Consider the following 20,330-nt stretch of genomic DNA (forward strand, 5'->3'; position numbering starts at 1 on the left):
TTTATGTGAGATCCCAAAACAACAGGCTGTCAGTCCCCAGGGGGTTTAAAATAAATGCCTCTCCCCCTGTACTGGGCAGTGGTGAGACCACACTCACCTTGAGTGCTGTGTCCAGTTCTGGGCCTCTCAATTCAGGAGGGACACTGAGGGGCAGGACTGAGCCCAGAGAAGGGCAGCAGAGCTGGGGAAGGGTCTGGAGCACGAGTCCTATGAGGAGAGGCTGAGGGAGTTGGGGGGTTTAGCCTGGAGAAAAGGAGGCTCAGGGGTGGTGACCTTACTGCTCTCCACAACTCCCTGACAGGAGGACATAGTCAGGTGGGGGTTTGTCTCTTCTCCCAGGTAACCAGTGACAGGAGGACAGGACATAAAGCTGCTCCAGGACAGGTTTAGGTTGGACATTAGGAAGGATTTCTTCACAGAAGGCATGATTAGATATTGGAATGGGATGCCCAGGGAGGTGGTGCAGTCACCATCCCTGGTGGTGTTTAAGGAAAGCGTGGACATGGCACTCAGTGCCAAGGTCTGGTTGACACAGTGGTGTTTGGTCATAAGATGGACTCGATGATCTCAGAGGTCTTTTCCCAGCATAATCCAATCTGTGATTGTGCAAAGAAAGCCCCGGAGAAGCAGAGCCGTGAACTCGGAGCCCCTCTCTGCCCCACTTCCTCCCTGGCCCCTCGGAGTGTGTCAAGCAGCGTTTGGAGACACAGAGAAGCAGTCCTGGGACACCGGGGGGGCACTGCCCGGGACGGGCACTGTCCAGGGACGGGCACTGCCCAGGGACGGGCACTGCCCAGAGACGGGCACTGCCAGCACTGCCCAGGGACGGGCACTGCCCCGGCTCCCGCCTGGACCGGGACCTGCGGGTCTGGGGCGAGGGTAAAACAGCCCCGTTCCCCGCGGGGTTTCTCGTGGGATCACGCGGCCACGGAGACAGCAATCACTACTATGTAATATTTATAATTATCTATTTTCTACATATCTATCTATCTATCTATCTATCTAAAATGTATAGGTTTTGTTTCTGTTATCCCCTGAACCAGATGCTGGGTGTTTCAGGCTGGGGTTTGTTTGTCGCTGCTTTTAATGTTGCAAAATCAGGCTGTCAGAATCTAGAAAAGCTCGCCAGCGCAGCCTTTGTTTGTTTTTCTTTATGCAGTGAATGTACCGACTTGCATTCCAAGGCACCATCCAAATTCCAGCTCCAGTCACTTGCACAGCCTGACCCTTCCTATCCCAATCTCTGACTACTCTCCCTTTGTCCATACCAGCTCCCAGGAACCTGGCTGTGAACGCTGCCCCTCTGCCCCCGTTCCCGGCCGTGCCCCCGCAGCCCCGGGGCTCTCCCGGTGTCTCGGGGCTCTCCCGCATTCCCGGGGCTCTCCCGGTGTCCCGGGCCGGGGCCGAAGGAGATGGGCGGGCACCGCGGGGGCCCGCCCCTTCCCGCGTGACGTCACTGTGCCGGAAGAGCCTCGGCGCGCCGGTGACGTCAGCGCTTCCTTCTTTCCGGGGCAGGCCGGAGCGAGGTAGGAGCGGGGAGGCCGCTGTCCCGATCCCGATCCCGATCCGCCGCCATCCGCGCCCCGGCGGCCGCGGGAAGGGGCAGGGCGGGGACGGGGCAGGGCCGGGGTGCCGCGGCTGTCGCTGAGCGTGTCCCCGTTGTCGCTGAGCCGTCCCCGTGTCCCCGCAGGGCGCCATGGGTCGCGTCATCCGCGGGCAGAGGAAAGGCGCGGGCTCCGTGTTCCGCGCCCACGTGAAGCACAGGAAGGGCCCGGCCAAGCTCCGCGCCGTGGACTTCGCCGAGCGGCACGGGTACATCAAGGGCATCGTCAAGGTACGGGCGGCTCCGGGTGCTTGCTCGGGGGGGACGTTCGGCACCTCGTCCCCGGGGTTCCCGACCCTCCTGGGCTCCTCCTGGGCTGCCAGCAGTGCCCAAAGCCCTTCGGCTGTCCCTTATCTCGTCTGTTCCTTATTTGGGTTTCTCTGCTCTTAAATAAATCATATCCCTTGGAAAGTTAAACTTCTTCAGGTTTGTGAGAACATCTCAACAGAGAGGGCACCTTTAGCTAGCAGTTGGATTTTCTGGTGGAGCTCTGCTAAGTGTAGCCGTACCAGCCTGGTTTTATGTTGCCTAAGAATTCCCTGTACTTGGGGAAACGTGGCTGGGCAGTTTCCCATGTAGTTGAGTGCATATTAAAAAAAAAAAAAATCAGATCTTTGAAAATGCCAAGTGATAGCCATCATTTTAGTCTTGAGCAGTGGGGGCAAGGCAGTTCCTGCATTTGGGGTGTGATACGGTGGTTCAGGGGTGCTGCAGGTACTTTTTTGGGTGTCAGGGACTTCAGAATGCAAACAGTGCCAGTGGTTGGATGCTCGGAGCAGCCCTTCAGCATTTTACAGCGTGGTCATGTTCACATTGTAGAGAGGATTTCCTTCACCCTCACCATAGCTGAGTTGATGATAAAAGGTAGGTAGCAAGGTTTGACTTGAACTTGGGTAATACATAGGGGATTTGGCCAACAGGGTTGAAAAACATAAGCAGTGGACACCAACAGCTTATGAGCTGTCCTAGAAAATAGACAGATCTTAGAGATGTATCACAGTCACTTGTCTGTAGTCTGTAAATACACAGTTGGGTATTTTAGTCTCAGAGTGCTTCAGGAACAGAATGGACATGTTTCTCCAAGTGTAAAAGAAACAACAAGTCTGTGTTCCTTATGTAGGGGCTTCTGTAACTTTGTTGTACCTGATTTTAGAAGGTTAGAAATGCCTCAATCCCAGGGAAACACACAGAGAAGTCACTGCCTGTGCCCAGCTCTGTCTCTGCCCAGAGACGGTTGGGAAGGTGAAAGAGGATTCCTTTGAATGGAGAAATGGATACCTGCAGAATGTCAGGAGTGAGATTGTTCAGACAGGATTAGCTACAAGCAGCACACTTAACCAGGCATTATTTTGTGATCAGTGATTGATTTGGGTTGGAAGGGACCTTAAAGCTCATGCAGTTCAACACCTTCCATGTGACCAGGTTGCTCAAAGCCCTGTTCAGCCTGGCTGTGAACACTTCCAGGGATGGGGCTTCCACAGCTTCTCTGGGTAACCTGTGCCAGTGCCTCACCACCCTCACAGGGAAGACTTTGTTCCCTGATGGGATGTGATGTAGGTACTGGAGCTTGTATTCTTACAAATGGGAATCTTCAGCTCACTCACGCTGGGGGAAACCCAGATCCCCCTGAGAAGTGTCCTGGTGAGAATCAGCCCAGAGTAACCATCCCCAGTTCTCCTAGCTCTTGGATTCCTGCAGAACCCCTGGCAGAGGCTGTGTCCCACCCTAAAGCAGCTCTGCATTCCCACAGGACATCATCCATGACCCCGGCCGGGGCGCCCCGCTGGCCAAGATCGCCTTCCGTGACCCGTACCGCTTCAAGAAGCGCACGGAGCTGTTCATCGCCGCCGAGGGCATCCACACCGGGCAGTTCGTGTACTGCGGCAAGAAAGGTGGGGCTGGGCTGGGCTGGGGCAGGGGCAGGGCACTGGGTGTCCCAGCACCTGGAGTTTGGGGTGCTGGACTGCAGGACCCTGCTGCCACAGCGTCTGTGGTGCCGCTGTCCCAGGTTCAGTAGGGCTGTAACCCCGGCCCAGGGCCCGAGTGAAGCTGTGGCTGCTCTCCTTGCTCTTTGCAGCTCAGCTGAACATTGGGAATGTCCTGCCCGTGGGCACCATGCCCGAGGGCACCATCGTGTGCTGCCTGGAGGAGAAGCCCGGTGACCGCGGGAAGCTGGCACGTGCCTCTGGGAACTACGCCACCGTCATCTCCCACAACCCCGAAACCAAGAAAACCAGAGTGAAGCTGCCTTCCGGCTCCAAGAAAGTCATTTCTTCTGCAAACAGGGCTGTTGTGGGTAAGCAGCAATCACTGTGGACTTGTCACTGAATTTTCCAAACAGGGCCCCAGTTTTAATAACCATCTTGAAAGTAGTGTCATGTGCAGGCTGGCCTTGGGGTTACACACCAGGACAGCCTGTGCTCAGGTGCCTGACTTGTATTTCCCACCTGCATTACTTTTAGGTGTTGATAACCTAAGTTTGGAGGTGATTTGACCTAGTGAGAGGACAGAAAAGTAGATGCTCCTTGTCCTCAGGCTGTAGTGGAATTGCTCAGCCTGTAAAATCTGCAGTCTTTGGAGAAGGACTTAACATGGAAAATGCCATTTTGATTTCCTGCCTTCAGTACACTGAGGGAGCCTGGTGGTGGTGTCAGGTGGGTGAGGAGGTCTGACAGGGAATGACAAAGCCACTGCCAAGAAGCAGAGGCTGTACCAGGTTTGTTGTGCACCTGACTGGCAGCTGAGATGGCTGCTGGTGACACTCACCTGCCTCTGCATGGAGGACACCAAAGTGAGTGATCTGGTGTGTTATTCCAGTAAAGTTCACTCGGTAAATCATGAAGCAAGTAGGTCCTCAAAGTTCTTCACACTCCTGTGAGCTCTTTCAATTCATACTTCAGTTGAAGAATGTGATATTACCCAGGTAATTGTAGTAGTAAAACTGGCAGTGCTTGAGAAAGTGTTAAGCTCAATCCTGTGTGTGTGGATCGAAAGGAAGGCTGTAGCTCAGCTCTGGTCTCACTGTTGGTGTTGGCTTTCCTTTGTACTCCTGTGCTCTGTTTGGGTGTCACCATTCCTGCCATTCCCTGCAGGAATCGTGGCTGGTGGAGGCCGTATTGACAAGCCCATCCTGAAGGCCGGCCGTGCCTACCACAAGTACAAGGCCAAGAGGAACTGCTGGCCACGTGTCCGTGGTGTGGCCATGAACGTGAGTCTCTTTGTGATTGGGGTCACCCCTGTCCCTTCTGACAGTTCAGAAAGGATTTGTGGGATATGGGGACAAGCGTGGCACATATCTGGGAGGAAGCCTTCCCAGATAAATGTGCAGTCACAGGGTAAATTAGCAGCACTTGATAGTTGCTGCACCACGTAAAAAGTGAAGCAGTTACTCATTTTTCCTCGCAAATCAGTTTACTCTGTTGAGTATCAGTTCCTGTGGTTACATTGCTGTCTTGCTTTCCTCCTGCCCAGCCTGTGGAGCATCCCTTCGGAGGAGGCAACCACCAGCACATCGGGAAGCCCTCGACCATCCGCAGGGACGCTCCCGCGGGACGCAAGGTCGGGCTCATCGCCGCGCGCCGCACGGGGCGGCTGCGGGGCACAAAGACTGTGCAGGAGAAGGAGAACTGAGCTCCCACCCTGGGCGCCACACAATAAATTTGTACAACAGAGCTCGTGTGAAGGTCGTGGTATCTGCCGCTGCAGTGGGGAGAAAACTGGGATAATGTTCAACACAGGAAGTTGTGAGTGGAGATCGGGATTTTTTCCCCTTGCCTTGAAGAGCAGGGATCCTCTGAGCCAGCACTCGCAGTCTGTAAGCTGGTCCTTCCTGCAGGCTGGGGTAACACTGGTGTGGCTGCTCTTGTGCCCTGGTGTGGTGTTCACGTTGGCCTGGTTGTGTGGAAGCTGAGGCCTGACAAAGCAGGATAAACCTATCAAGGAATCCCTTGGTCACCTGGTTAATTTGGGAATCAGGCTGAAAGTCTGCTCAGTTTTCTAAGTTCATAACCTCTAACAATGGTTTTCCATTTTTATCTTTTGGGGGATAAGCTTGAAAGTTGTAGAACTTAAGTATTTCAGCTGCTCTCACTGCAAGGTTTGGGCTTCCTTTTGGAACTGTCAGGTTCCAACCAAATGAAAGGTGCCTCAGAAATTTGAGGTATCACACAGACTGCCCCCTCTCCTCATCTGTGTTATGGAAGGGCAAGCAGCTTCAAAAATCTCTGCTTTGTACGTTGGTCATGATGGGATATTCCAGGGTGCTGCAGTAACGTGGGCAGCAGCACTCATGTCCACTAGGAAGCTGTGTTCTCATAGGAACAGCTGTCCTGTGAAAAGCCAACATTTTGTAGAGGGATGAGAGAAAAGTCATGGGGTTTAGTGGAAAATGGCTTTCTTTACAGCTTTTCTGAACTGGCCTTTGGAGGGAAAAATCGATGAAAGCAGATGGGGCTCAGCTTTGCATTTGAGCACTTGCAAAGCCAGGGCTCCTGTGGATCTGCAGCAGCTCTGGCTGTGCTGGAGGAGTCTGTGCCAAGGGCCAGACTTCCATGGATGGGTATGACTTCCATTGATGGGAATCCAGTGGAATGAAAAGCAGAAAAGTTGTTTCTACACCCACCCACAAAACCAGTACTGCAGCTGGCTGTGTGTGTCTGGGGAGGGAAAGGTGCTTTAAGAAACCCAAATCACACCTTGAGGAAAGGCATCAGATCCCATTGGGGAGACACAAAGCAAAGCAGTGGCAAGTTTTGCTTCTGTTCCTATTGCTCGAATTCCAGCAAAGTCTGAAGTTCACATCTGTTTTTGCCATGAGGTCAGAAGCTCTTCTGTGCTCTCCTGACAGGGACCAAAGTGTAACACTCCTCCCAAACACCCTCAGAAGAGCAGCTGACGTTCCACAACAGTTTGCACCTAAAAAAGATGGTTTCTGTCACGTATTTCAGTCTCTGACAGTTTCCAACCATGTTTGGGTCTGTTGACCCCATCTGTTTTCTCGCAAAGGGAGAGATGGTTACTGACCCTTGGCTGCCTCTGCTGCTGTTCCAGGTGCTGACAGTGCCCACAGCCACAGGGTCAGTGCACCAAGCCTGTGAGTAGGGAATAATTAATACAAATTACTGCAAATAAATAAATGCCATATTGCAGTGCTTAATCCAGCTACAAACACATTTAATGCAAACATACAGAATGCAATGCCAGAAGTCTCTAGATTCACACAGTAGTATGAGGCTTTCAAAGATTCTTCTCCCTTCACCAAACTCCAGTTGCAATTACTGTTCCAGTACAGTCTCCTGTTACCAACATGAACACGGAACTTAAAAAGCCACAGTGATACTGGCAAATGACCACAAGACAAACATTCTCCAGGGGCAAAATGCTCCTCCAGCCCCAACACCTCCAGTGCTAAAAATCTGTGAAAAATATGAGGGAAGAGGGAGTAAGATAAAGCAAATAAAAATGAGAGGCTCTAAAGAAACCAACCTTGAATGAAAAATTTAAGTAAACTGAAATACATTTTCCAAACCGAAGGTCTAATTTAAGCTGTAGAATAGAGGTGAACTCCAGCAGTTTACCTGACAGGGGAAGTTAAGACAACTAACAATGCAATAAGAATAAAAAAAAATACCCATAAAAATATACAAGTGTTGTTCCTAACAAGCTTAACTTCAGGCTGGGAGGCTCTGTGAAAGCAGTGAACAGAAAACAAAAATGGGGCTGAAGTTAAGCCAGTCCCTGTCCTCTGTGTGGGCCAAGCATCAAGCAGGAGGTTCAGCTGAGCAGGGCAGAGGCTCCCTCTGAATCTGCACTGAGAAATCAGAAATTAAACAGGACAGGGACACTGCAGAGGAGCAGGAGCTGAGGGGCTGCTGACCACAGGAAAGCACAAACCTGGCTGTGAGGTGGGCGAGTGTCCTGGCTCGACTGAGGCAGCTCCAACACAAAAGCACAAATGTAAATGAAGCAAACCACATTCAATAGAAAGCACGGGGTTCCTTCTGTGGCCTTGCACTTCTGCTGCCCCACAACTCATTGTATGGAAGCATAAGATGGTTTGGGGTTGAAGGGACCTTAAAGATCATCTAGTTCCAACCACCCGGCTATGGGAGTAATTATGTAATGTGTTGTAATTATGCTTTAATTGTGTATCATAATCAGCAACCTCCTGCTCAAACTGACTGTTTTAGCAGCATGACAGAATACCCAGTTGATTTGCTTATATGGCTCATATCCAGGATGCTTCACTTCATGGAGGAGCATCTCAGTTCCCAAGCTTAATACTGCACAGAAGACATGAGATACTATAGATACAGTCAAACTTAAAAAGCTACAGCCATGCTTGTTAGTAATATAATAATAATTATAATAATTATGATAATAATTATCATTATTGTTATTAAATCCCCTCACATAAAGATTAGCACAGTTACAAGGACGTCAGAAATCTTGAAATGAAACAAACTCTTTTAAAGAAAGGTGTTAAGTGTTCCTGCAGAATTCTCACAGGTTATTTCCAGTATAAGCCTTTTTTTGCTAAAAGAAAAAAATAAATTAAAAAAAATATATACGTACCAGAGAAGCACTAAAGTCTTCCTTTAGAAGGGCTTCAAATTTCCATCTACTGAAAGACCAAACAGCATTTTCTTTATACTTTTTAAAGGGTGTGTTGAGGAGCACCAAGTGCTACATAAACATCGACAGGCATCACAAATTCCTTCACAGTAACAGAGCCCTCATTAACATCACTATCCCCTTCCAGCACCTCTGTAGCTGCTGCACGGACCAAACAATTCAACCTTGCACTGAGCCAGCCACAGGAGAAGCAGGACTTCACCCAGAGGGGTCACTGCCCCAGGGCTTCCCAGGGCTCCATCTCCCATCCTGACTGCCCAGCCTCGAGAAAGCAGAACGGGGGAGCAGGAGGATCCACAACGTGCTACACACTGGAGCAGGCAGGGAGGAACTGCAGAGGGAGATGCAAGGAAACAGTGTGAGGTTGAAAGAGGCCAGAGCAAACCCCTCTGGGGAGTTTCCACAAAAAGATGAGAGGGAAGTAAACTCCAGGAGCAAGAAAATGATCCTGGCTGTTATGCTGAAGTTACCAGGTAAGTATCTATCAAATCCAAGGGAAATGCTTTGGGCCGTATTTTCAGCTAATGTAAAAACCATAGGAGCCCAAATTCTAAAAGGTTTCAGGGAGTTGGGTGATCAATAAATCATTACAGCCTCCACAGAAGTTAAATTAAAAAATGGCTTTTTTTGTCCTGTGGCATTAACAAATTCTCAGAAATGTGAGAACAGAAACATTCGTGGGAGTTGTTTTACATTTTTGCTGTCTTCTTCGAAAGCTTTCTTCTCCCAGTTTACAGCACCCCCCCACCTGGCAATGATCTGCTGGGATACATCCAAAGTGTATCCTGAAGTCTCATGTTTTGCCAACATGTCGATGTCCAGAGAATTCACACTCATGTCCACTCAGATGGGCGACATCAACTGAACTGACCAAGGATAAACTCAGGTACTACAGAATTGTCTGGGTTGGAGGGACCTCTGGAGATCACCCAGTCCAACCCCCTGCCAAGGCAGGGTCACCTGGAGCAGTGACACAAGGACACATCCAGGTGGGTTTGGAATGTCTCCAGAGAGGGAGACTCCACACCCTCCCTGGGCAGCTGTTCCAGAGCTCTGCCACCTTCACTGTAAAGAAGTTCTTCCTCATGCCAAGGTGGAACCTCTTGTGTCACCTGCTTCCATGATGTCTTCTAAAATTTTTTTAAATTCAATGTTAGTATCACAAATTCCCAGCAATTTGCCACTGTTTTCCACTTTCATTTGTGTATCTTCAAGAGCAAATTTGGGGAACCAGAGGTTTCCAGCAGCTCTCCATTACACCCACCTCACATTCCTTTGGGTGATGGGCCTTGCTGTGGCAGAGCAAAGCAAGGGGCACGTGGCAGGCACAGGGGTCACAGCAGCTTCCCAACAGCTGCAGCAGCTCCTCTTGGCCTGGAATGTGACAGGACACCTGTCCCTGGAGCAGGCAGCCACTCGCTCCGAGAGGCAGCTGCCACTCCCAGAGCCTCTGGCCCTCACAGGCACGAGGTGATGCCAGGAGCAGTCCCAGCCTGTTTCCAGCCACTGCAGCTGCTCTGTGGGTGCTACAGGAGGTGCAAAGGCAGCAGCAAACCTGGCTCAACTGGAGGATGCCCCAGCTTTATTTCCCTGTCTTCACCAGAACGAGTCTCCTCCAACAACTTCATTATATTGTATTTTAATAAATTCAACACAAGAGGCCTCCACTAGCCCGTTCTTCAATTAAGTCCACATTTTATTTATGGTTTGCTGTTGGTACTTCAATCAGATTTATATATACATAATCTAAAACCTACATCAAAACCATGTTGACTGCTCTGAAGACCGAGAGAAGTGACACGATTGAAGTTTTCTTCCACAGCTCTATGGTAAGTCTACATTCCCACAGCAGGTTTTTGGTTCAGGTTGCAGAAGTGTTCAGAAAGCCAATGCCAGGTCTCTCTCAGACTCGGAGTGGGAGGGTTACAGTTCTCTTTCATCATTTCAGTCTTACACACAACCACAGTAGCAATCAGTAACATTTCTTTGTTCTAGATAAACACCTGGGTTGATCTGCAGAATCCTGGCTTTTCACATTCCCACATCTCTCCCTTTCTAAACCCTCACTGACACAGCTGGAAAACCAAGTCCCTTCCTGTGGTTGCTGCGTTATTTGAACATTAATTGTGAGAGGATTTGATGCTGCTTCACGCAGGAGGCAGCACGAGAGGCTGAGAAAGTGTTTGTGAGTCCTCGCGGAGCCACCTGAGAAACGCCAGTTCCTTCACTTGGATGCAAACATAGGTACCTCGAACGCTTCCATTTATCCCCAGGGAGGCGGGGACTGCCCACGCCTGCCCAGCAAACAGCCCCACCAGGAATTTGTGCACCTCGGCCTGGCCCAGGGCAGCTCTCACACGGCCGGAGCCGCTCCCGGCGGAGCCGCCGGCAATGAACGACAAGAGGTAGAAAGTATTCACAGAAGCAGCTTGCGAAGGCCCTCGCTCAGCCCACTCCCTGTCTGTATTTGCTCAGAGGATTAGACTCGGTACAGATCTTAGAGAAGAAGAGGAATAGAAAATGCTTTACATGCTACTTAGTCTGAAGTTCCTGCTCGGAACAGTTCCTGGTGCCCAGGGAGGCCCCTGTGGGCCAGGACAGGTCACACCGGGAAAGCTCACGAGCTGCTGCCAGAGGGGTGTGTGGGGCCAGGCAAAGCCCATTTCCAGTTCCCCAGGGATTTCACACAGCATGACCTCTCCCTTCAGCAAAATATTCTCATTTCTGCTATTTCACCAGTCCTTAGTCACTCACAGGGCAGGCAGATAAAATTGGTGAGTTATCAGTAAGTCCTAAGAACTAATCTTCACATTTCTAAGCTTTGGAATTTCCTTCCAGAAGATCTTTCAAGGACTTTAAAGCACCTACCAGATATTTAAATACAATCAAGTATATTAAGTGTCCAAGTTTTCAATCAGCCTTCTTTTCCAGAGTAGATTCCAGCAAAACCTACTGTTTTTATTCACCTGTAGAATAATGGTTCAAGATAGAAAATGAAGGGAAAAAATACCCCAAACAACAAGCAACCAATGAAACCCAATAATCTACAAGCTATTAGAATTCCAGACTGCCATCAGTAGCACAAAACTCTCCTATCCCATGTAAATGATGAGAAGATTTAAGAGATGACGAAGCCCACCCGGTCAAGGCTGTGGCTGCTGCTACTGCACTGTGAAAAGCTCCAGGCTGCCTGGCAAACATGGGGTTTTTTGGGGGGTTTTCTTGCAGTAGCAAACAGCAAGACGGCAGGTGTAGGTAAAAACAGGAGGTAAACAACCATCATGGAAAGTGAAGGGATTTGATTCCAAGAAAATACAAAAATATTCACTATAAAAATGATCCTTGCAATCCAGAGTGAAAAACTCTGTAAGAAAGAATCACAAGAAATGATGGACAGGAATTTAAGAGTAAGGGACAAGAACTGAGCAGCATTTCAATAAATAAAGCTACAAAAAAAGGCCAATACCTTTAAAAGCTGCACCTACAGAGGTATCACTACAGCAAAGGAACAGAACTGCTCACTTAATGGCTCAGGTGAAACCACACTTGGAAAGCATTCATCCAGCCCTGGGCATTGTTTGAAAACATGAACAGCACATCACCACAACAGAAATGTGGATTGGGGAATGGCTTATGGGGGAAAAACAAACATTTAAGGATTTTGCTCTGGTACAGACTAAAGGGGACGTCACTGCAAACCCACACGGAAGCTGCAGCCTGTGCAGCTCACACCACTTTGGGCAAAATACACCAACTCCCTGGAATAGCAGTGGCAAATTAAGAAAGAAAATTATCAGACATTTTAAATACTACAGAAACAAAGAAGGGGATGATCTTATTTTCCTGCACTGGATGTTTTTCTATGGTCAGATTGTGGGTGAAGTCATAGAACCTTTTTCCTCTTATTTTCATTACTCAAGGTTTTCTCATGGTTAAAAACTAGTAGAAGACATTTTTTGCACATTATTTTGACCAGTGAACAATGACCCTGTCATTTCAGAATTGTGCTGATGTGATTTAAGGCTATATTAAATTCTTCCAAGGAAACAGCCTGTAGGTCAGTTTTATTATCAAAAAGTGGCTTCAAGAAGTTCTAAAGCTAAAAAATAGAGTTGGGTATTTAAAAATCTGGTGAGAAGTTAGCCCTTATTCAGGAGTGTTTTCCTCCTTCAGAATCTGGTTCCCCCGTGCTTGTTTTGATTTGTCTGCAAACAAGAGCTGTCTTCTGTGCCACCTGCTGACTGAGCTGGCTTCATCCCCACCACACGTCACCAACTTCCACTCTTACAGTGCTGAAATCAACTGAACTCGTGCAAATGCTGCCAAAATCCATGGACCCACCACAACTTGCATTAGAAAATCAGAGCGCAGGACGAGGATGTCTGAATTTAATGGCTGGAATCTCTGTCAACACACTTCCAGGGACAGCCGACCCTAACAGACACTGCAGGGGTGGGGCTGTGCACTTGCTCTTGTAAAAAAAGACACAGGTATGGTTACTGGACACTTTAAAACAGCCCAGGGCAGACTTTTATACCGTAGAAATAAAAGGAAATTTACGGTACGAACCGTAGGAAGTTCCACAGTGTGAAAAGTGACAGTGCTCGGGTTGGGTTAAAGCCCTTCCTCCAGTCTGGAATGGAGGGCAAGTCTCAGCCAAGTGACTGTGCTGACACGGCAATCCCCAAAGACCACTGGAAGGCAGGGACAGGGACACCCTGGAATGGCACAGAGGGCACACAGAGATTACTCTGATCCCAGCTGCCAGCCCGGAGAAAATGCACTGAGTTCTAAGAGTGGTTTAGTGTCATGTTCCTCAGACCACCTGCAAGAGGAGCAGGAATCCTGCCACAGGAAGCAGCTGGGATCCTTTCACTTGGCTTTCTGCCACTGCAGCACCACTGTGCAGCACAGAGTTTGTACAAGACACTTCCTACTGCTCCCAGAACGCCTCTTTTGCCTGGCTCTAGGCAAGGCAGGTGCAGACTTTATTCCCAAGACCTCATGGCTGTGAGAAAGTGGTGTCATGAACATGATGGAGAGCATGGAAAGACAGGGAGCCAAAACTACTGTTTGTCCTGATTATGCTGTGCTGGAGCAGAGCCACAAATGGGGAAACTCCCACACCTGCCCTAAGAAATGTGAGGTTAGCATCAGCATCTAACCCTACCAAAAATTAAGGTGTGCCTTTCATCACAGGGGAGAAGAATTTGCTTTCAATGTGGATGTGAAAGTGTGGGCTAACCAGGTTTAACTAAGACATTTAAACGCTTAATTGGTTACTCTGCAAATTTCCTAACATGCCATTTCTTCCTCTAACTCATAAAGTCAGTCTTTAGCTTTCATTTTTAGTTAAATCCATTGCACTAAAAGCTTCCCTGCAATGCCCAGTAACTGGAACTCATGCCAACAAAAACATGGAGCCACTTTGCCCTGACACAGTTTATCAGCCTATTCATTTCTGGCAAAAGACTTAAGAGGTAGACAAAATTTATTGAAACCAAAAATGAAGTAAATTGCTACAGCAGCCAATTTTTGCCCATTTTAGCTTTGGCAGAATGGCTAATCTCATTCTCTCCTGGATCTCAGGAAATATACAGGAAGTTTTGGAACCATAAGTGCTTTTTCATGATACATATGCTAAAACACACAAGCTAGGCACAACAGAGTGGCTGAGAAGGCTTAACAGCAAATACGATAACACAAATCTCTCATGTTGTCTAAAGTTTCACTCAGAAGAAAAAAGTCATTGGGGAATTTAATTTCTTTCTGGCTTGATTTCAGCAAGATACACAAACTTGAAAAACAGAGAACTCAAATTTTCAGAGCTGGTAGTCAGCAGGGAAAATAATGTGAAAAATTCCGAGTCAAGCAGAGTCCTGTTCTGCTTGTCCCATCCCCACAAGTTCAGGTCCTGCAGGATAAACAAGCTATGACTGAACCCTGAGCCATCTCCTTCTTGTCAAAGGGGTAACACAGGTGCAGGTGACCAACTCTGTGACCAAAACATAGTACATTTACTGATACACAAACAGTGACTGAAGTCTTTTCATATATGGCTGTACTATTTTTAACACTGACAGTAGCAAGTGTTAAAAGCTTATTTTAGTCACTAAACAACCACAATCCAAATGTACAAGAGGGAGAAATTCTGCTCAGTAAGGTTATGGATTTCCCCCAAGGTCAAACTACACGCTAACCCCGACTCAACATCACCTATGGATTTTCAGTTTCTATGTATTCCACGTTACATCGCCAGGAACATGAGGAATTGCTTTACTATTTATTGGCTCATTTTATGGAAGACCAGAGATTCCTTAGAAACTGTTCTAAACAGAAAACAGGACTGAAATCAGTGATGGGGGAATTAAATCTTTAGGCACTTTGAGGGCTACTGCTTTAAAGTGTGCCATCACCAACGAGGTATTGCCAGGTGCATCGCCTGAAAGTCACCTGCCAAAATGCTGCGACAGAAACGTGCATATCAAACTTTTTGCTTGTACAATATTTGTTAAGAAGTACAATTCAAAATGGTTTTGCCCAGAGTGAAGAAAACATTGCACCTTACACTGGAGCTACCTGTTTAAAAAGCAACAGCTGCAGCAAACAATATGGGTTTATCCTTCTTCATGTCACAAAGATGCACAATATCCTCAATTTGTGGCCTGGAAAACAACTGCCACTGCAGCCATTCCCAGTTCTGGGGCAGGGGTGGGTATGGCTGGAGAAAGCCACAGGTTAAAGTGTCACAGGTTTGACATGTCTCTACAATCATTGCACTATTAAAAGCAAACACATTTGGCAAGGCTGAACTAGCACATTATATATTTTACCTATATAGTACAAAATACGTAATAATTGCCTCTGAGATAGCTTGTAACAATTACTGGTCCAAATAAATATTTCAACTTGAGAACTCAGGGTAGAATTTTTTTAGTTAAAACCTCCAACAAGCATCCCCAAACATAAATGGGAACACATTATCCAAATTTACTAAATCCAGGTAAAATGGTATTACTAAAAAACTATGAAAAAAATCTGAATTAACTTGAGCACTAGGAAAAACATGGAAGCATAAAAGTGATCATTGCTACACAGCATATTCAAAAATCTTCTGTGTCCCTCCCTTGTTACACTAAATGCCTAAGAATGCACTTGGACTGAATTTTCCATTGTTCATTTCAAAACTACAGACCTTTAATTTGATAAGCAGCTTTGTTTCTATCAACTCATTTGTAAAAAACACCATCAAGCTTGTGCTCTTAAATATATATATGTATATATAAAAACATACAAAAAGTACAAGATAAATCACATTAAGAAACTTTTACAGTGTAATTGTCCTGATTATTTTATTCTTAAGGGCCAATTTTTTTTTTGTGCACAGAATCTCAATGTGACTGTTGTTCCAGAATTCAGCATAGTGCCACTGCACAGAATTCACCTTCCTGTGCAGTCCATTAAAAAACAAAACCCCAAAAAACAACACACACCACAGGACAAAACATTCTTCTTAAATCAAATTCTATTTGTGAATTCAGCAAAATAATTTCTATAAAATAAAACAGCAAAATATTTAAATAGTATAGGGTGGGCTGTATCTGTTTTGCAGGGGTATTTGGTTTTTAGACAGGTTCCAAAAAAATTACACACATTCAAGTTACCAATTTTCATTTAAATACAGTATTTACTGATGTGTTTCTTTAAGTCTTTAAACAAATGTTTATTCTGGAATAGAGATACCTCAGAATTGTATTTGACTAACCAGTAGTTTCTTTTATATTTAAACCCTGCTTCTAATGTTAAGATTTTCTGTATAATGGATAAAGAGCTAAGACAATTCTCGCTTTCAAGTAGAACTGTGAACGAGCAGAAAACCAGCAAGTTAACTTGGTGCAGTGGCACTCACAAGTACTCTGTGATTTTGTTGACTTCCACTTCACTGGGATGCAGTAGAAGGAAAGTGTTAGAAGTTTATCTAATAAGCTCTACCAAAGAAACAAAACAAGCACACCAAATACAGTCTATTATGCTCCAGGCATCCTGGCATAGCAAATTTTTGCATATTTGTTTTAAATCTTTTAAATTCCTATTACTGAAAACTAAGTGTTCTTTATCCCACCCAGAGAGAGAACTGTCAAACATCAGATGTGAGGAACATATGTGAAACTGAAAACCACTTGTTTGTCACATTTTCCCTCCCCATTTTATAGTCTAGGTGTAAGAAGAAAAAGTTCTGAGCAATACAGTTGTCACATTGGGACAACTGCTGTCACGTTTGTTTTTATTTTTTTTTCCCCTCATTGGCTACACTAACTTGGTGTGAAGCCATGCTAAATGTTACAGCATAACTATAGCTTCAAAGTGATTAACCTAATACCAGAATGAAAAAGGCAATGAAAAAAGATCTAGAAACAATGTTACATCACCAATTTTCCACATCAACCAAATAATTAAAAGGTTACCAGCCATTATGTTGCTCATAGTAAAATCGACTCCAGTGGCAAAGAATTAACATGAAACTATTTTTGTGGTTGACATGGATAGGCTTTTTCGTAAAGGAGTTGATCCAACTGCCATGAGGCAGGCAACACTGGTTGCAGAGCGCAGCAGATATATCAAGAAATTATTTTTTTGTTTTTGTAGATCTGTGAGTCTCATCAAGACAAAAAAAATGCTTCTTGCTCAAGAATTAACAGTCAAACATTAATATACTATATACACCTTTGCCATTTACACATTAGCATCAGGCCATTTATTACAAAACACTATACACTTTCCACTGCAGGCGGGTTATATATTGACAGCAATTTTCTGCAGATAAGACAGTGAATAGACTCTCCACTCCATGTTGATTAGGAATAGTTTTTCTAGTTTTAAATATTAGCCAGACACAGAGAAAGGTTGGACTGTAAGGCCTGGGTGCACAGTCTTGATGGAGCAAGTTAATTGATTATGTGCATTTCACTAATCTTTTGTCTGAGGCGGGGAAACTTCTTCACTGCCTTCGTAGTTTTCTTGTGCTCGTTGGCCAGTTCGCTGAGGGTTGTTCATATGATGTGCTGCCGGGCCCGTATATGGCTGTCCATGCACGTGGTTATTCTGCAACAAAGCACACACATTTCAAAGGGATTTAAACCTGTGGGCTGCCTCCTGACTTCCTGCTTTCCCCCTTTCCACTCAGACCACTGCAAAGTATCCTCAAGGACACCAACTTCTCATGTACCTACATCCCTATAAACACACATCCTAGCTGGTTCTCTGATTCACACCTTTCACTTACTTTGCCAATTTACGCACAAGGGAAACGAACTTTCAACTTGTAAAGATAAAAGGATCAGTTGAAACAGTAGTCTCATCTTTTGAATCACAGTTACATGCAAAGCAAAAGTAGCAAGAAAGGAAAAAAGGAGACCAAGAGAAGTTGCCTATGTGCTGTCACATTAAACCGTGCACACATTTTATTAACAGATTCAACCAGCTTGATTTTTTTCCCTAAAACAATGGAAAAAGCAAACGTGTGTTTATGCAGCATACTTTAATTTTTAAGGGGGAAACCTCACTGTTACAGAACTGAATGAAATCTAGACCAGCAGTTTTCTGCAAATGCTCTGCCCCAATTAAAAAAGTCACACACAGATCTGGCAAAACGAAAACACCTCATTTATCCACTTTTTTGCAGAATTTGTGGAGAAACTAAGAGTATGAGGATTGTGTGTGTGTTAGTGAGAAATGCCATCTCTTGCAGGAAAGTGAACACATGACAAAGGCAATGGTGAGGTTACGGAATGTGTCTGAGCTCGGGAGTTCAGGAAGGCGTGGGAAAATCTGCATGACTTACCAACTGCTCTGCTGAGAACATCAAGTAAGGAAAGCAAGATGGAGGGGAAAATGGATTTGGGCAGGAAAGGAAATTAAATTAGCAGATTTGGAATATACAAAATGAATTGGAACAAAAAATGGCAACTAAGTGAGTGATCTAATAATTTAGTCAATTCAATAAGAAGATCCTAGTTATGATTTCTTCCAGATCTGGCTTTCCACTAGAAAGCATTAACAAAACAGCCATTTAACATAAAAAAACCCAATCTGGATTTCATATGTACTTAAGATTTAGAGATCAGTGTTTATAGCACGAGTTACATGGCAACAAAGCCATCTGCTTTTTTCCAAAAGCCTTCCAGTTATCCAAATTCAGGCCTTGAGACTTGATCTTATACTTGAAAACAAGAAAGCAACTCACAAAATATTATCAATACCAGTAGATACAACAGAATACAATTCAGTATGCACTAGGCTGTGATAGCATCAATCTCTCTGCTCTTTCTGTGGATGATTAATCCCTAATCTGTTAAAATTCTCACCTGAAGCTCTGATGGTGAAACTGCTCCTGGTGAAATGGAGGTGTACCTTTATTCCTCCAAATATGGTATTTGCCAATAACATGCTTCTGGGTAAATGCTATAATTTAGGTCACCATAAATGCTAGAAAAAGCAAACCTGAAACTCTGAATAAATAGTTTAACTCAAGAGCTTTTACCTGTTGATACTGGGAACCAGGTGAATGGGGATACAGAGGGGCATCTTCAGGTGGAGAAGACTCATGTTCATCTGGGGCATCAGGATCATCTGGTTCCTAAAGTTTGAAAAAACCCATTTAATCTACTTCGGTAAAACATATTACAATTACTCTAGCCAGAACCAATCCTATGTGGAAGTGATTGTTTCAGACATGCCAGTCATGTTTTAGACATTTAGAGAAAAAATCCACCCCACTCTGTCACCTACAGCTTGTATTGTACTGAATAAAAATTTCCTCTATCAACGTGTTACTGGAAATATACACCCGTTCAATCTACTTTAAAGGGTCAATTTCAATTCTATACTGCTAATTCTGTAAGTGACAGATGCCTATGGGAACAGTAATAAAAACTGAAAAATAAAAATATAAATCCATATTTATAAAATACTTATGAAATGTTTTATCTCTTTAATGAGTGGAGACTGTTGCTAAGGCTAATTATTTACAAGAGCACTTGACTCAATTTTTAAATTGAAAGTCAAATTAGTTCTTTACCTCCTCTGGGCAGAGTTCACAAGCCTTTGCAAGAGTCATTCTAGCACTGTGTGACCTCTCTAGGAAGTAGCCATTTGATGTTTCATTGCTCTGTATTGGTGGAGACCAATTATTGTAGGTGTATTGGGGATTGCCAGTGTATGGTCTACGCTCCAGCTCGTCTCCAAGCCATTCCACTGCCCAGGTCCATTTTCTCTTCAAATCGCCATTGCTCTGCAGATGGAATATGAACAATTCACAATTATTTCCTCTATTGTTGAAAACAGAAGTATTTTTCCTTTCCTATACGTCAGCTGTCAGAGAAAAGACCACCAACCTATCAGCTGCTGTTTAAAAGAGCTGCTGTTTCTTTTTTCCCCAAAGAAAACTTTGAATTTGAAATGAAGTCTGCAGAGTTGCAGCTGCATCACAGCTGCAAATGAGTGTGAATTTAACCAAACTACTTTCAATCCCATATAATGACCTTTTGATACAGGAGGTTCAAATGAGTTGTACCTGGAAGGTGTAATTTAATCAAGGTGTTAAAAACTATAGAATGGTGGGGTTTGGTTTTGGTTTTTTTTAAACATAGAACTGGGAGAAAAGCAGCAAGAAACAGAATAAAATGTATCACCTGCAGGATCTGGTAAGCTACAGGGCAGTTGCTGAAGAGAGCTACCATGCACTTTATACACTGGTAAGCTCTTTTCTGATAATGATTCTTCGAGCGCTGAATGGTGTCGAAGAGTCCATCCCTGTCATCCGGGATTCCCTTAAGTGCATTGTGAATCCTAGAAAAAAACAAACCAAAACAACGACAAAACTTTAAGTGTTAAAGAGTTTTAGGATTTGAATTAAGGCTCTATATACAATGTAATTATAAAAGGGACAGTTGATGTTCTGACTTCTGGTGCTACTCAAGATGTTTTTTTAAAATCAGAAAATTAACCTGGCATGTCACATATATATAACTTAGTTCAAATATTACCAAACATGCTAAAAATATAACTGAACAAGATATATAAAAAATGCAAGTAT

At 45.2% G+C, this 20,330-nt stretch overlaps 2 protein-coding genes across 5 annotated transcripts in view; one reads left to right on the forward strand and one right to left on the reverse strand.

Annotated features, from left to right (window-relative positions):
• The first annotated feature begins 1,436 nt into the window (after positions 1-1,436).
• RPL8 (ribosomal protein L8) lies at positions 1,437-5,274 on the forward strand. The gene is made up of 6 exons (XM_042034934.1): positions 1,437-1,526; positions 1,691-1,834; positions 3,354-3,495; positions 3,681-3,899; positions 4,696-4,811; positions 5,075-5,274. Exons 2-6 carry the CDS (start codon positions 1,697-1,699, stop codon positions 5,231-5,233), a joined length of 774 nt encoding a protein of 257 aa, XP_041890868.1. The 5' UTR covers positions 1,437-1,526; positions 1,691-1,696; the 3' UTR covers positions 5,234-5,274.
• A 10,297-nt stretch (positions 5,275-15,571) lies between these two features.
• USP9X (ubiquitin specific peptidase 9 X-linked) overlaps positions 15,572-20,330 on the reverse strand; it is a 95,848-nt gene continuing 91,089 nt past the window's right edge. For 2 of the 4 annotated variants that reach the window (XM_042034901.1, XM_042034892.1), the window contains exons 42-45: positions 19,927-20,083; positions 19,314-19,526; positions 18,777-18,872; positions 15,572-17,338 (exon numbers count right to left, since the gene is read on the reverse strand). In XM_042034901.1, coding sequence (XP_041890835.1) covers positions 17,204-17,338; positions 18,777-18,872; positions 19,314-19,526; positions 19,927-20,083 — 601 coding nt within the window. In that variant the 3' untranslated portion in view covers positions 15,572-17,203. Of the gene's footprint in view, positions 17,339-18,077; positions 18,089-18,776; positions 18,873-19,313; positions 19,527-19,926; positions 20,084-20,330 lie in introns of all 4 variants that reach the window. The other 2 variants (XM_042034922.1, XM_042034912.1) reach the window with 2 other exon arrangements.

This window comes from Corvus kubaryi, unplaced genomic scaffold (assembly GCF_017639235.1).
Source record: "Corvus kubaryi isolate FWS band 111438036 unplaced genomic scaffold, C.kubaryi_AGA036_p1.0 133, whole genome shotgun sequence".
NCBI lineage: Eukaryota > Metazoa > Chordata > Aves > Passeriformes > Corvidae > Corvus > Corvus kubaryi.